A 13,048-nucleotide genomic window follows, 5' to 3' on the forward strand; every position below is an offset into this window, starting at 1 on the left:
ATTTTTTAGATCAAACATTTCATATGAGGCGACAGCACAGAATATCACCTTTTATTTCAGGTTATTTTCATGCATATCTGTCTTACCATTTAGAAAGTAATGTCTCCCCATTTGAAAGTGTCATAAGTATTTTGACAAATTCACTTGTGTGTATTAAAGTAGTAAAAAGTATAGTATTTGGTCCCATATTCCTATCACGCAATGAACTTGTTTATCTGCATTTGCAGTTTGTTTTGGTTGTGTTTCAGATTAGTGACTTCAGAAAGTATTCACACTGCCTGACTTTTGTGTTACAAATTCTGTAAAAATGGTTATTGAACCATGTTCAGGTCTTGCCATAGATTTTCAAGCAGATTTAAGTCGCCACTGAGGAACATTCACTGTCTTCTTGGTAAGCAACTCCAGTGTAGATTTGGTCTTGTGTTTTAGGTTTCAACTCCAAGTGTCAGTGTCTGGTGGAAAGCAGACTGAACCAGGTTTTCCTCTAGGATTTTGCCTGTACTTAGCTCCATTCCGTTTCTTTTTTATCCTGAAAAACTCCCCAAACCTTAACGATTACAAGCACACCCATAACATGATGCAGCCACAACTATGCTTGAAAATATGGAGCGTGGTACTGAGTAATGTGTTGTATTTGCCCCAAATATAACACTTTCTATTCAGGACAAAAAGTGAGTCAATTACTTTTAGGGCTGACTCCATTTAGTTGACTGGTCGATTGTTTGGTCGATAGGCTGTTTGTCGACTAAGATTTCTTTAATCAAGCAGTCGCAAAAATGTTTTTTCTTCTTCATGGTGCACAAGACACCTGTCTGATTCACACCTGTTTCAGTGGAGTAATTCATTGTGGAGGCCATGGGGATGGCACAGTCAATCACTTTAAAACATGTGATACTTAAATTGTACATGGTTATATTATGCAAAAATAATGGTGCAACATTAATAAATATATTATTTTATAACATATGCGCTTTCTCCATTATTGGATAGCGGTCACTGTCTGCGGCTCTGAAACAATCTTCGGTGCGCCGTAGAATTGCTGCCTTTCCCTATGTTGCTATGTGAATAATAGAAAAGTTAACCAGCATATTGGTGTTGAGTACAATGCGGCAGAGGACGCAGTGGGTTAAGTAGAAGAGGAAACAGCCCTTGCCTTAATTGTCTGATAAAATTGAGGAGAGAAAACACCAATTTAATTAGGTCTATAATCAATAGCCTAACTGTTAAATGTGCCTGGCTTTATAAATCATCCATATATACAGTCCATCTGGAAAGTATTCAGACCCCTTGACTTATTCCACATTTTGTTACATTACAGCCTTATTCTAAAATGTATTAAATCGTTTTTTCCCCTCATCAACCTACAGATAATACTTTTATTTATTTAACCTTTATTTAACTAGGCAAGCCAGTTAAGCACAAATTCTTATTTACAATGACGGCCTACCAAAAGGCCTCATGCGGGGGGGGACGGGGACAGTGATCACTAAGGTCATACCCCATAATGACAAAGAAATTTCAGAAATTTCAGACATTTCTGCATACGGTGACCATATTACTGCCAGTCACAAGTCATGACCACAGTCAAATTCCACATTGATTCAATGTAACTAGGCTACTCAAAAACTGTGCACTTTCTAACAGTCATCAAGTCGCTAATGGCCTGGTACTCAGCACTCTATTGTCCTTCTAATCACTCTGACATCAATGCAAATGCAATCAAAAATCAAACACTTCATGATTGAATTTGAAATATCTTGCAGAGATAGCAATCGAAGAAACTAACATTATTGGAAAATCTGGTGTATTGACTTTCCTTGATTTAACCACGCCTTCCCATATGGAAAGAAAAGAGGGGAAGATCTGAGCGGTCCCGCCAGGCCCAGTTTGACAATAACAGGTGGAAACTGATTCTAAAACACTGTCATGGATAATGTTTCAAAGCCAAACACAACTTCAGCCATTTGGCGCATTTTGGATTGAAGTCAAATGCGAGAGGTCAGCCAATAAACCTGGATGAAGGCATTTGCCGAATATGCAAGATTAAAATAATTGATTAACACGCAAACACATCAAATCTCAGAAGCCACCTTCGAATTAACCACCCTGCTAAATTTGCTGAACTAAGAGGAACCTCTACCACATCAACAGGTTGCGGCAAAATGTGCGTCAAGGGGCAGCTGAGTGTTGCGCAGGCGTTCTCCCGAGTGGAGAAATGCAAACGAGAAAGCAACAAATGGCAGAGAATAACTGACCATGTGACTCGCTACTTGGTAAGGGAGAAGATTCCAGTTCATACAGTTGAAAAGCAATCATTTAAAGAATTATTGCAGGAAACGGACAATCAGTATGAGTTACCATCGAGAGCATTCTTCTCACGAACGGCTGTTCCCAATATGTATCAGAAAGTGAGGGGAGAAATTCTCCAAGAACTCAAAGGCATACCCAATTTCTCTCTCACAACAGATATGTGGTCTAGTGTACACATGACCCGATACATGAGCCTGACTGTTCACTACATATCCAGTGATTGGTCTCTCATGTTCCATTGTCTTGAGACAACCTATATGCCAGAGAACCATACTACAGACAACCTGAGTGAAGCTCTCCGGTCCATGATGGCAGAGTGGGCATTGGATGAGAAGGAAGTGTCCTGCATCACAACTGACAACGGGGCAAACTGACAACGGGGCAAAAGTTGTTGCAAGTCAGAAAGACTTGTGCAATGTAGGACACTAGCCAGCACTTTCACCACAAGCTGGTTGAAGAGGAGAAACATCCATAACGCACAGGAGGATCTTGAGATGCCCCAGCTCTCGCTCATACCGGTGAGAGGTCTTATTTAGTTCATATTCCGTCTTAAATGGCATTGTATTCCATTAATTTTAGGACACTCAAATCAAATATGAGCTACATTATCAAGATGTTAGTGCTATTAATAGGCCTTCAATATATATCAATCGAATGATGTGCACATTTTATTATATTTATTTTAGGCTATTTAAATAAATATCAGCTACAATTTCAATATCAAGATGTTGGTCTTTGTATTAATACCATGTACACTACCGATCAAAAGTTTAAGAACACCTACTCATTCAAGGGTTTTTCTTTATTGTTACTATTTTCTACATTGTAGAATAATAGTGAAGACATCAAAACTATGAAATAACACATTTGGAATCATGTAGTAAGCAAAAAAGTGTTAAACAAATCAAGAGCGTGCAAAGCTGTCATCAAGGCAAAGGGTGGCTATTTGAAGAAACTAAAATATAAAATATATTTTGATTTGTTTAACACTTGTTTGGTTACTACATGATTCCATATGTGTTATTTCATAGTTTCATACAACGTAGAAAATGGTAAAAATAAAGAAAAACCCTTGAATGAGTAGGTGTTCTAAAACTTTTGATGGTCGTGTATATCAATCAAATTATATGCCTATTGCATTCCATTCATTTTCAGCTATTTAATTCAAATACAAGCTACAATTTCACTATCTAGATGTTAGTCCTATTAATAGGCCTTCAATATATATCAATTGAATGATGTGCACATTTCATTGTATTAATTTTAGGCTACTTAAATCAAATACAATACAATTTCTTTATCTAGGACCAACATCTTGATTAATAACTTGTATATAAATCTAATGATATGCCCATTGAATTCCCTTGCATTTCATAAATGTTATAATTTTTCATCCCTTAGGATTGTAAAACATGTTGGGGGACCAAACAACAAATGGTTGAAATAGTTTTGGAGCAGGTCCCGGCCATAAGACGGGTATTGATTGACGATCGAGACCACAATCATTTAGATCGGTCATTGCAGGTCATCAATGTTCTGCAATCGGTCAATGCGGCACGTTAGCCTGTGGCCGACTTCATTGATATCCTATCTGGGGAAATCTGTGTGACAGTGTCGTCAGTCAAGCACGTTTTATGACTTTTAACGGGACAGATTCTCTTTCTCAAACCCATCGACTCCGAGCTAACTAAAAATATAAAAATTAACATGGACAGTGTACTGCAGGACAAGTACAAAGCACCAGCACTACAGGTACTGTTGTAAAAGGCCTGCCTACTTGACCCCCGGTACAAAGGCCGTGTGGGAGATGGCTTGGAAAGATGCCCTCCTTCAGGAGGCCCTCGGGAAGTTGACGGAGGTAGCACCTGTCGTACAGCTGGAGATGGGGATGACTGTGCACAGCCCCCGGCTAAGAAGATGAATCTTGGTGATCATCTTAGAGATGAAACTGGCCCTGAAAGCTCCCCAATACCCTTGAGAGTGATTGCCGACACCGAGAAGACTCGCTACAGTTGAAGTCGGAAATTTACAAACATCTAAGCCAAATACATTTAAACTCAGTTTTTCACAATTCTTGACGTTTAATCGTAGTAAAATTTCCCTGTCTTAGGTCAGTTAGGATCACCACTTTATTTTAAGAATGTGAAAATGTCAGAATAATAGTGGAGAGAATTATTTATTTCAGCTTTTATTTCTTTCATCACATTCCCAGTGGGTCAGAAGTTTACATACACTCAATTAGTATTTGGTAGCATTGCCTTGAAATTGTTTAACTTGGGTCAAACGTTTTGGGTAGCCTTCCACAAGCTTCCCACAATAAGTTGGGTGAACTTTGGCCCATTCCTCCTGAAAGAGCTGGTGTAACTGAGTCAGGTTAGTAGGCCTCGCACACGCTTTTTCAGTTCTGTCCACAAATTTTCAATGGGATTGAGGTCAGGGTTTTGTGATGGCCACTTTAATACCTTGAGTTTGTTGTCCTTACGCCATTTTGCCACAACATTGGAAGTATGCTTGGAGTCAATGTCCATTTGGAAGACCCATTTGCAAGCTTTAACTTCCTGGCTGATGTCTTGAGATGTTGCTTCAATATATCCACATAATTTTCTTGCCTCATGATGCCATCAATTTTGTGAAGTGCACCAGTCCCTCCTGCAGCAAAGCACCCCCACAACATGATGCTGCCACCCCCGTTCTTCACGGTTGGGATGGTGTTCTTCGGCTTGCAAGCCTCCCTGTTTTCCCTCCAAACATAACTATGGTCATTATGGCCAAACAGTTCTATTTTTGTTTTATCAGACCAGAGGACATTTCTCCAAAAAATACAATCTTTGTCCCCATGTGCAGTTGCAAACCGTAGTCTGGCTTTTTTATGGAGGTTTTGGAGCAGTGGCTTCATCCTTGCTGAGAGCCCTTCAGGTTATGTCGATAAAGGACTCGTTTTACTGTGGATATAGATATTTCTGTACCCGTTTCCTCCAGCATCTTCACAAGGTCCTTTGCTGTTGTTCTGGGATTGATTTGCACTTTTCGCACCAAAATTCATCTCTAGGAGACAGAACACGTCTCCTTCCTGAGCGGTATGACAGCTGCGTGGTCCCATGGTGTTTATACTTGCGTACTGTTGTTTGTACAGATGAACGTGGTACCTTCAGGCGTTTGGAAATTGCTCCCAAGGGTCAACCAGACTTGTGGAGGACTACAATTTTTTTCTGGGGTCTTAGCTGATTGCTTTTGATTTTCCCATGATGTCATGCAAAGAGGCACTGAGTTTGAAGGTAGGCCTTGAAATACATCCACAGGTACACCCCCAATTGACTAAAATGATGTAAATTAGCCTAGCAGAAGCTTCTAAAGCCATGACAACTTTCTGGAATTTTCCAAGCTGTTTAAAGGCACAGTCAACTTAGTGTATGTAAACTTCTGACCCACTGGAATTGTGATACAGTGATAATGATACAGTGAAGTGAAATAATCTGTCTGTAAACAATTGTTGGAAAAATTACTTGTCATTCACAAAGTAGATGTCCTAACCGCCTTGCCAAAACTATAATTTGCTAACAAGAAATTTGTGGAGTGGTTGAAAAACGAGTTTTAATGACTCCAACCTAAGTGTTTGTAAACAAAAGAGAAGGAACCGGACACATCTGCTGACCCCGTCATGTTGGCGGGATAACCACTGTCGTTTTCCTTTATTGGCTCTGCTTTCTAAAAAGTAGATGTGCATTTGTGCTACCAGCACTGCGTCAGAGAGGGTGTTCAGCACAGCAGGGAACATAGTTACCTCTCTACGGTCTTCACTGAAGCCCGACATAGTAAACATGCTGGTGTTTCTTAATCAGAACCTTAGAGCCTAACTTTGGCGAGTGCTATAGCCTATGATAGTGAACTGAAACAATAACCGTTTTCGGCAAACAAGCACCTTAAACTTTGAGCCCAATACTTTTATTATTTTCCATTGTGCTTATTTTTATTTACATAATTAGAAGTGTCTTATTTATTCCTCATGCGTGTTCCCCATTCAAACGGGAAAAAAAGAGAATATACGAACATTCCAATATGAAAGCCTAAGTAGCCTACAGGCACTATTTGTCACAATGCTGGTTTTGGTTGCATTCAGAAAAAATAAAAACCATAAACAAAATTGTGTGTAAGCTAAATCATAACAGCTTAATCATTATATAATGGTGATGTTTAGCCTGCCCAATTTCACACATACAGTGGAGCAAAAAAGTATTTAGTCAGCCACCAATTGTGCAAGTTCTCCCACTTAAAAAGATGAGGCCTGTAATTTTCATCATAGGTACACTTCAACTATGACAGACAAAATGAGAAAAAAAATCCAGAAAATCACATTGTAGGATTTTTAATGAATTTATTTGCAAATTATGGTGGAAAATAATGTATAAAAAAATAGTTGAAGTGTACCTATGATGAAAATTACAGGCCTCTCATCTTTTAAAGTGGGAGAACTTGCACAATTGGTGGCTGACTAAATACTTTTTTGCCCCACTGTATAGGCAATTACACTGCGACAAGAAATGGTGTATGCCTTTTTCACACCAATGTTTTTTTTCTACATCATTAATATAGTGGAATCATGCAGCCCATATATGTTGATTTCATTAGACATTAAGGTTTGTATCATTCACAACTAAAGTTGCCAAATAACTCAAAGTCAAGCATTTAACCCGTTTCAAATGATCACTTTTAAAGCTGAACACAGAATAACCTCTCCATGTGCGCACTAGCTCAGAAAAATATCCTTAATTTCGAATTTCTTTCAGCGAGGTTCAATTATATTCTTACAATAAAATCATATAAATATGAAGAAGTGCCATTATTTTGGATTATAATGTTTCGTAGGAAACACCTGCCTAAAATATTGTGGTGTTATTGTGGTGTACAGGCAATTAAGTGGATTTATTACACTTTAGAATGTAGATATTTCAAAGGCACGCATCAGCAGCTTGCATGTGTGGATCCCCTTTATGTTAATTAACAGTCAATTACCATGAGACCGACAGTTATTTGCTTGACAATCACATGACCGCCACAGCCCTGGACGCGACGCTTTGCACGTCATTGTAAATAAGAATGTGTTCTTAACTTCTTGATGCGCCCGTCCCGTTAGCGGGATCATTTGTCAACATCCACTGAATTGCAGAGCGTCAAATTCAAATTAAATTACAAAAAATATTTAATTTTCATGAAATCACAAGTGCAATATAGCAAAACACAGCTTAGCTTGTTGTTAATCCACCTGGCATGTCAGATTTCAAAAAAACTTTTCGGCGAAAGCATACCAAGCGTTTATGTAAGGACATCTCTCTCAGCAGACAAAACATTACAAACAGCTAGCAGCAAAGTAGATTGGTCACAAAAGTCAGAAAAGCAATAAAATGAATTGCTTACCTTTGATGATCTTCGGATGTTTGCACTCACGAGACTCCCAGTTACACAACAAATGTTCCTTTTGATCCAAAAATATTATTTTTATATCCAAAATACCTCCATTTGGTTGGCGCGTTATGTTCAGAAATACACAGGCTCGAGCGGTCACGACGGGGCATACGAAAATTCCAAATAGTATCCGTAAAGTTCATAGAAACATGTCAAACATATTTTATAATCAATCCTCAGGTTGTTTTTACAATATATAATCGATAATATTTCAACCGGACCTTAGCTTTTTCAATAGGAGTGAGAGAGAAAGTGTCTGCTCCACTGTTGGAGCATGCAAAACGCTGCTGGCACCCAGCCATTCACTGATGCGATGTGATCTTTCTCGCTCATTTTTCAGAATAAAAGCCTGAAACTATGTCTAAAGACTGTTCAGACCATGTAGAAGCCATAGGAAAAGTATGGTTGATATCCCTTCCCTTGGAAGGCATGCAATGGAACAGGGAGCTTTCAAAAGAGGCACTTCCCAGTTGGATTTTCCTCAGGTTTTCGCCTGCAATATCAGTTCTGTTATACTCACAGACAATATTTTGACAGTTTCGGAAACTTTAGAGTGCTGCAGGGATGGTTGTTCTTCTGGAAGGTTCTCCCACCTCAACGGAGGAACTCTAGAGCTCTGTCATAGTGACCATCGGGTTCTTGGCCACCTCCCTGACCAAGGCCATTCTCCCCCGATTGCTCAGTTTGGCTGGCCGGCCAGCTCCAGGAAGAGTCTTGGTGGTTCCAAAATTCTTCCATTTAAGAATGATGGAGGCCACTGTGTTCTTGGGGACCTTCAATGCTGCAGAAATGTTTTGGCACACTTCCCTTGCCTCGCCACAATCCTGTCTCAGAGCTCTATAGACACTTCCTTTCGACCTCAAGGCTTGGTTTTTGCTTTGACATGCAGTGTCAACTGTGGGACCTTATATAGACAAGTGTGTGCCTTGTCTATAAAAATGTCTAAACACTTGTTTTCGCTTTGTCATTATGTGGTCTTGTAACTTAGTTAGGCTTATACTTCAATATATATGCTAATGTATCAATCAATCATTAATTTGTTAATGTCATCACACAGCTTGTGTGTTAATGTCATCACACAGTTATTCATCGTCAGTAAAAATAATATTGTAATTTAACAGCACCTGTTTGTCACTCATAATACTCACAAAATGATTGCTCCTATACCCTCCTTTTTTCTGAACATAAATATAAATGCAACATGTAAAGTGTTGGTCCCATGTTTCATGAGCTGAAATAAAAGATCCCAGAAATGATCCATACACGCAAAAATTTTATTTCTCTAAAATGTGTTTTTATCTTTGTTCGTGAGCATTTCTCCTTTCCAAAATAATCCATCCACCTGACAGGTGTGGCATATCAAGAACCCGATTAAACAGCAAGATCATTACACAGGTACACCTTGTGCTGGGGAAAATAATTGGCCATCCTAAAATGTTCAGCTGTGTCACACAACACAATGTCACAGATGTCTCAAGTTGAGGGAGCGTGCAATTGACTACCTGCCACCCCAGTTTCACGTAAAGACTGCAAGGGTTGAGGGAATAGGTGATGTTTTTCCTCAACAAATTAGTGATTTCGATTAACAGAACTTTTCAGTCAGAGAAACAAGAAAGAAACTAAATGGTTAAAAAGATGTTGCTGCTTCAGCACAAACAGTGTGATAAACATAGCTGTGTGGTGGTGCCTTTTCACTGAATCAGGGAGGAGAGAGACAACGTATGCCAGTCACTCACTATAAAAAAATATATATATATATATTTTTTAAATTACACAGCGTGGCCATCAGATTCCCTCGAGTCATTTGTGTCATAATTATTTAATCAAACAGTGCACTTAAAGCATCAGACAATCTCAAGGCATATAGTTGATTTTATTCAAACACATAGGGTGTGTCTATATATTGAAAAATACACCTTTAAAAATTTCGACAAGCAGACGACCAATTTGTCACATTTGTCACATTTTTGCAGTATTACTTTAGTGCCTTGTTGCAAACAGGATGCATGTTTTGGAATCTTTTTTAATTCTGTACAGGCTTCCTTCTTTTCACACTGTCCATTAGGTTAGTATTGTTGAATAACTACAATGTTGTTGATCCATCCTCAGTTCTCTCCTATCACAGCCATTAAACTCTGTAACTGTTTTAAAATCACTACTGGCCTCATGGTGAAATATCTGAGCAGTTTCTTTCTTCTCCGGCAACTGAGTTAGGAATGACACCTGTATCTTTGTAGTGACTGGGTGTTTTGATACACGACCTAAAGTGTAATGAATAACTTCACTATGCTCAAAGGGATATTCAATGTCTGAATTAACTGCGATGCAGTTACATATCAGGATATTATTTTTGACGACATAGCGTTTCATATCATTGTGACAATATCGCAATATTATTTTTTGCGCTAGTTGGCTGTACTTGCACCAAAACTCCAGGATCTTTCCTTCACAGCTTGTTCTCCATCTTCTTTTTAAATAGGGAGACTATTTGTTTTCAGCCCTTTTATTTCCATGACTGATCAAAACTCGTTTTTCTCCTGGCTCTTTTGTCCCTCTGCAGCAGACATACAGTATGGTGAGCAATATGCTTGGAACATTTAAAAATAAAAAAAAATCACAGTATTGAATCGCAATACATCTAGAATCATAACACATCGTAACGGCACCTAGGTATCGTGACAATATCAAATAATCAGGGCCCTGGCAAAACAGACATGTGTGAAAATACCCTCAAATCTGTCCTGTCTCGACATATGAAACATTTGACCTCAATTCCAAAACGCTGGAGTATAGAGCCACATTAAATGTTTTAGCTTCGCAGTCCAAATAAACACAGAGGGTAGTGTAGGATAATGGAGTAACCTAAATCGCACTAAATATGACAAAATATGCATAAACAGATTGAAATTATAGAAGAAACATGTGAAAATGTTTTGTACTTACTTCAAGTTCAAAGGGAGCTGTACTAGGGACGTGTGATCGAGCAGACAGAGCGCTTAAGTCTTTGTCCGACCTATGTGAGAACGGCAACGGCTGGCTGTAGTACATGCCCTCATCAGGGTAGTCACTTTCGACCCCCTCTACAAACTTCTTTCTCGTAGCACTGAACATTCCGTTTGTCACCTGCAGAAGTGAGATGAAAGAAGAGGTTTTACTATTTCAACTCCAAAAAGGCTTTCTCAACCAGCATGCCTGCATCCATTTATTGACAAAACATTGTTCATATCAGATTTTTTTTTAAACTATCATGGACAGGACTGGAGTGAAACACAACAGTTATGCAGGAGCCTACAGTTAGTCCGATGACGATGATCTACTAGACTTTCAGTTTCAACTACTCCAACCTCACCACCAGACAACTACACGCCCACACACATTGCACAATGTGCTCATACAGCAAAACAATTACAATCACTTTTAAAAAGTGTTGATTTCCCACTGTTTCATTGCATTGGTCAACATACAAAAACTGTGTGCATCCGTGCAACATTGCCTCAGCACAATTCAACAAGCTTCTGCTCAGGTGCCTCTTAAGTTCACAACCGATTCCAGTTATTCTCCACACCAAATGTTGCTTCAATCTAAGAACCCTCTGATACTCTCTCACCTTGTGAACATGGAGACATAGCTATTAATATTTAAATGACCCTACACACATTCATTATTTCCACATTGAATGGGGTCATCTCTGACACTGGTGTCAAAACTAGGAAGATGCTTGTTGTGCTAGCAAGATGCTTGCTGCCAGTTTAGTAGTGGAGCCTCAGGGGGAAGAGTACCAACATGAACATGCCACATTATATTTAGTGTAACTTAGTTGGCTAACTAGCTAAACAGCCACCCACTCTCGCGTGACTGGATACATTGGTTGTTTATCTTTTGGCTTCAGCATGTTGTGGCTAACAAAGTTAGGTAGCTAATCAAGACAGAAATATCTAAATAGCTATCTAACCTATCAAGTTAAGCGAGCAGAATCGAGGGACGCAAAAAAATATGGACCGGTTGCAGGAGAGATAACTCTCGAGAAACGAAGGGGTCCGGCAAGGTGGCTTGGTGTGCCGGTGTAATGCAATGGAATTTGAGTCATGCATGTGGGTCACAGGACTCAGACAAGCGAGCTAGCTAACGCTATTAACTAGCTAACGTTAGTAACGCCAGTTGATTGTTTATGTCCTAGCTAGCTAAATTGAGCTAACTAGCTACCAATACAACGTAAGTCTGATTATAAGTTTGCTTCAACAACTAGCCGTGACAGCCCTTGTCAGGCAGTCTGTTTGCCCATAGGTAGTGATGTGCAGGTTGGGCCTACTTTGCCTCCTATCCACTTCCCAATCCCAGTAGCTACCTCTCGGTCTCAATTCACGCTAGCGGCCACACAGACAAAAACAGAAGACCATTCGAATTGAAATCCACGAACCGGTCCAAAACATACCGAACGGCAAGGACTACAAAGATGAATGTGTTGTGATGTAACGATTTGATTCGGACCAAACGGGTTTATATTTGGGTGGGGGGGAGGGTGGAAATGTAAAAAAAAAAAATTAAAAAAAACCTCACCGCATTAATTTCCCTTCTGCTCGTAGATCCAAGATGGCTGTGTATTCTACAATCGAGAGTCCTGGGTGAATAGCCTTTACCCTCTGACCTCTCTGCAACCTAATCATTTCCGCACACAAATGATGAACGTTCTACTAATGTGGGTACAACGTGGCTAATACTCAGAATGTATTTGAATAGTCAGCAATGTTGTTTTTGTAGTTACATATATTGTTGTGGGAACTCACCTCACTAATCTGTAGTAGACAATGATCAGTGCATCAACAAACTCAGTAGGTAAACAAAACAAGCCACTCCCACTTCGGTCATTTTCAAAACAGAGGTTTGGCAATGAACCCTCGGAATGATATCACAGTAGTAGTAGCCTAGATATATGGTATCACCATATCATATTGATATGTGTCACTCACTAGCTACGAATCACCGTCACCTATGCCATTAAAGTATTTAAAAAGTGTTGCCACTTATTTATATTTATAACATTTAAAGCAGGCTAGACAACAAAATTCAGCCACAAGGCAGATTTTTGTCCGAGCCTGGGTGCCAGAACATAATTTGATTTTTTTTATATATATTTTTAATGTCAGTAGGCAAGTAAGTTAAGAACAAACCCTTATTTACAATGACGGTCTATCGTGGCCAAACCCAGACGACGCTGGGCCAATTGTGCACCCCCCCCCCCCCCCCAATAACAAATAACAATAATTTCATGCCTTGCTTA

The 13,048-nt window shown here is 39.3% G+C and overlaps 1 protein-coding gene across 25 annotated transcripts in view; it reads right to left on the reverse strand.

The window, feature by feature from the left end:
• The window catches only part of LOC110493282 (CCR4-NOT transcription complex subunit 2), a 28,252-nt gene extending 15,675 nt beyond the window's left edge, over positions 1-12,577 (reverse strand). For 6 of the 25 annotated variants that reach the window (XM_021567577.3, XM_021567574.3, XM_090204125.1 and 3 more), the window contains exons 1-2: positions 12,328-12,577; positions 10,714-10,893 (exon numbers count right to left, since the gene is read on the reverse strand). In XM_021567577.3, coding sequence (XP_021423252.2) covers positions 10,714-10,881 — 168 coding nt within the window. In that variant the 5' untranslated portion in view covers positions 10,882-10,893; positions 12,328-12,577. Of the gene's footprint in view, positions 1-10,713; positions 10,894-12,115 lie in introns of all 25 variants that reach the window. The other 19 variants (XM_090204128.1, XM_090204126.1, XM_090204122.1 and 16 more) reach the window with 13 other exon arrangements.
• Between the last annotated feature and the right edge of the window lie 471 nt (positions 12,578-13,048).

Source organism: Oncorhynchus mykiss, chromosome 2, assembly GCF_057628025.1.
Source record: "Oncorhynchus mykiss isolate SJ-2025 chromosome 2, ASM5762802v1, whole genome shotgun sequence".
Taxonomy (NCBI): domain Eukaryota; kingdom Metazoa; phylum Chordata; class Actinopteri; order Salmoniformes; family Salmonidae; genus Oncorhynchus; species Oncorhynchus mykiss.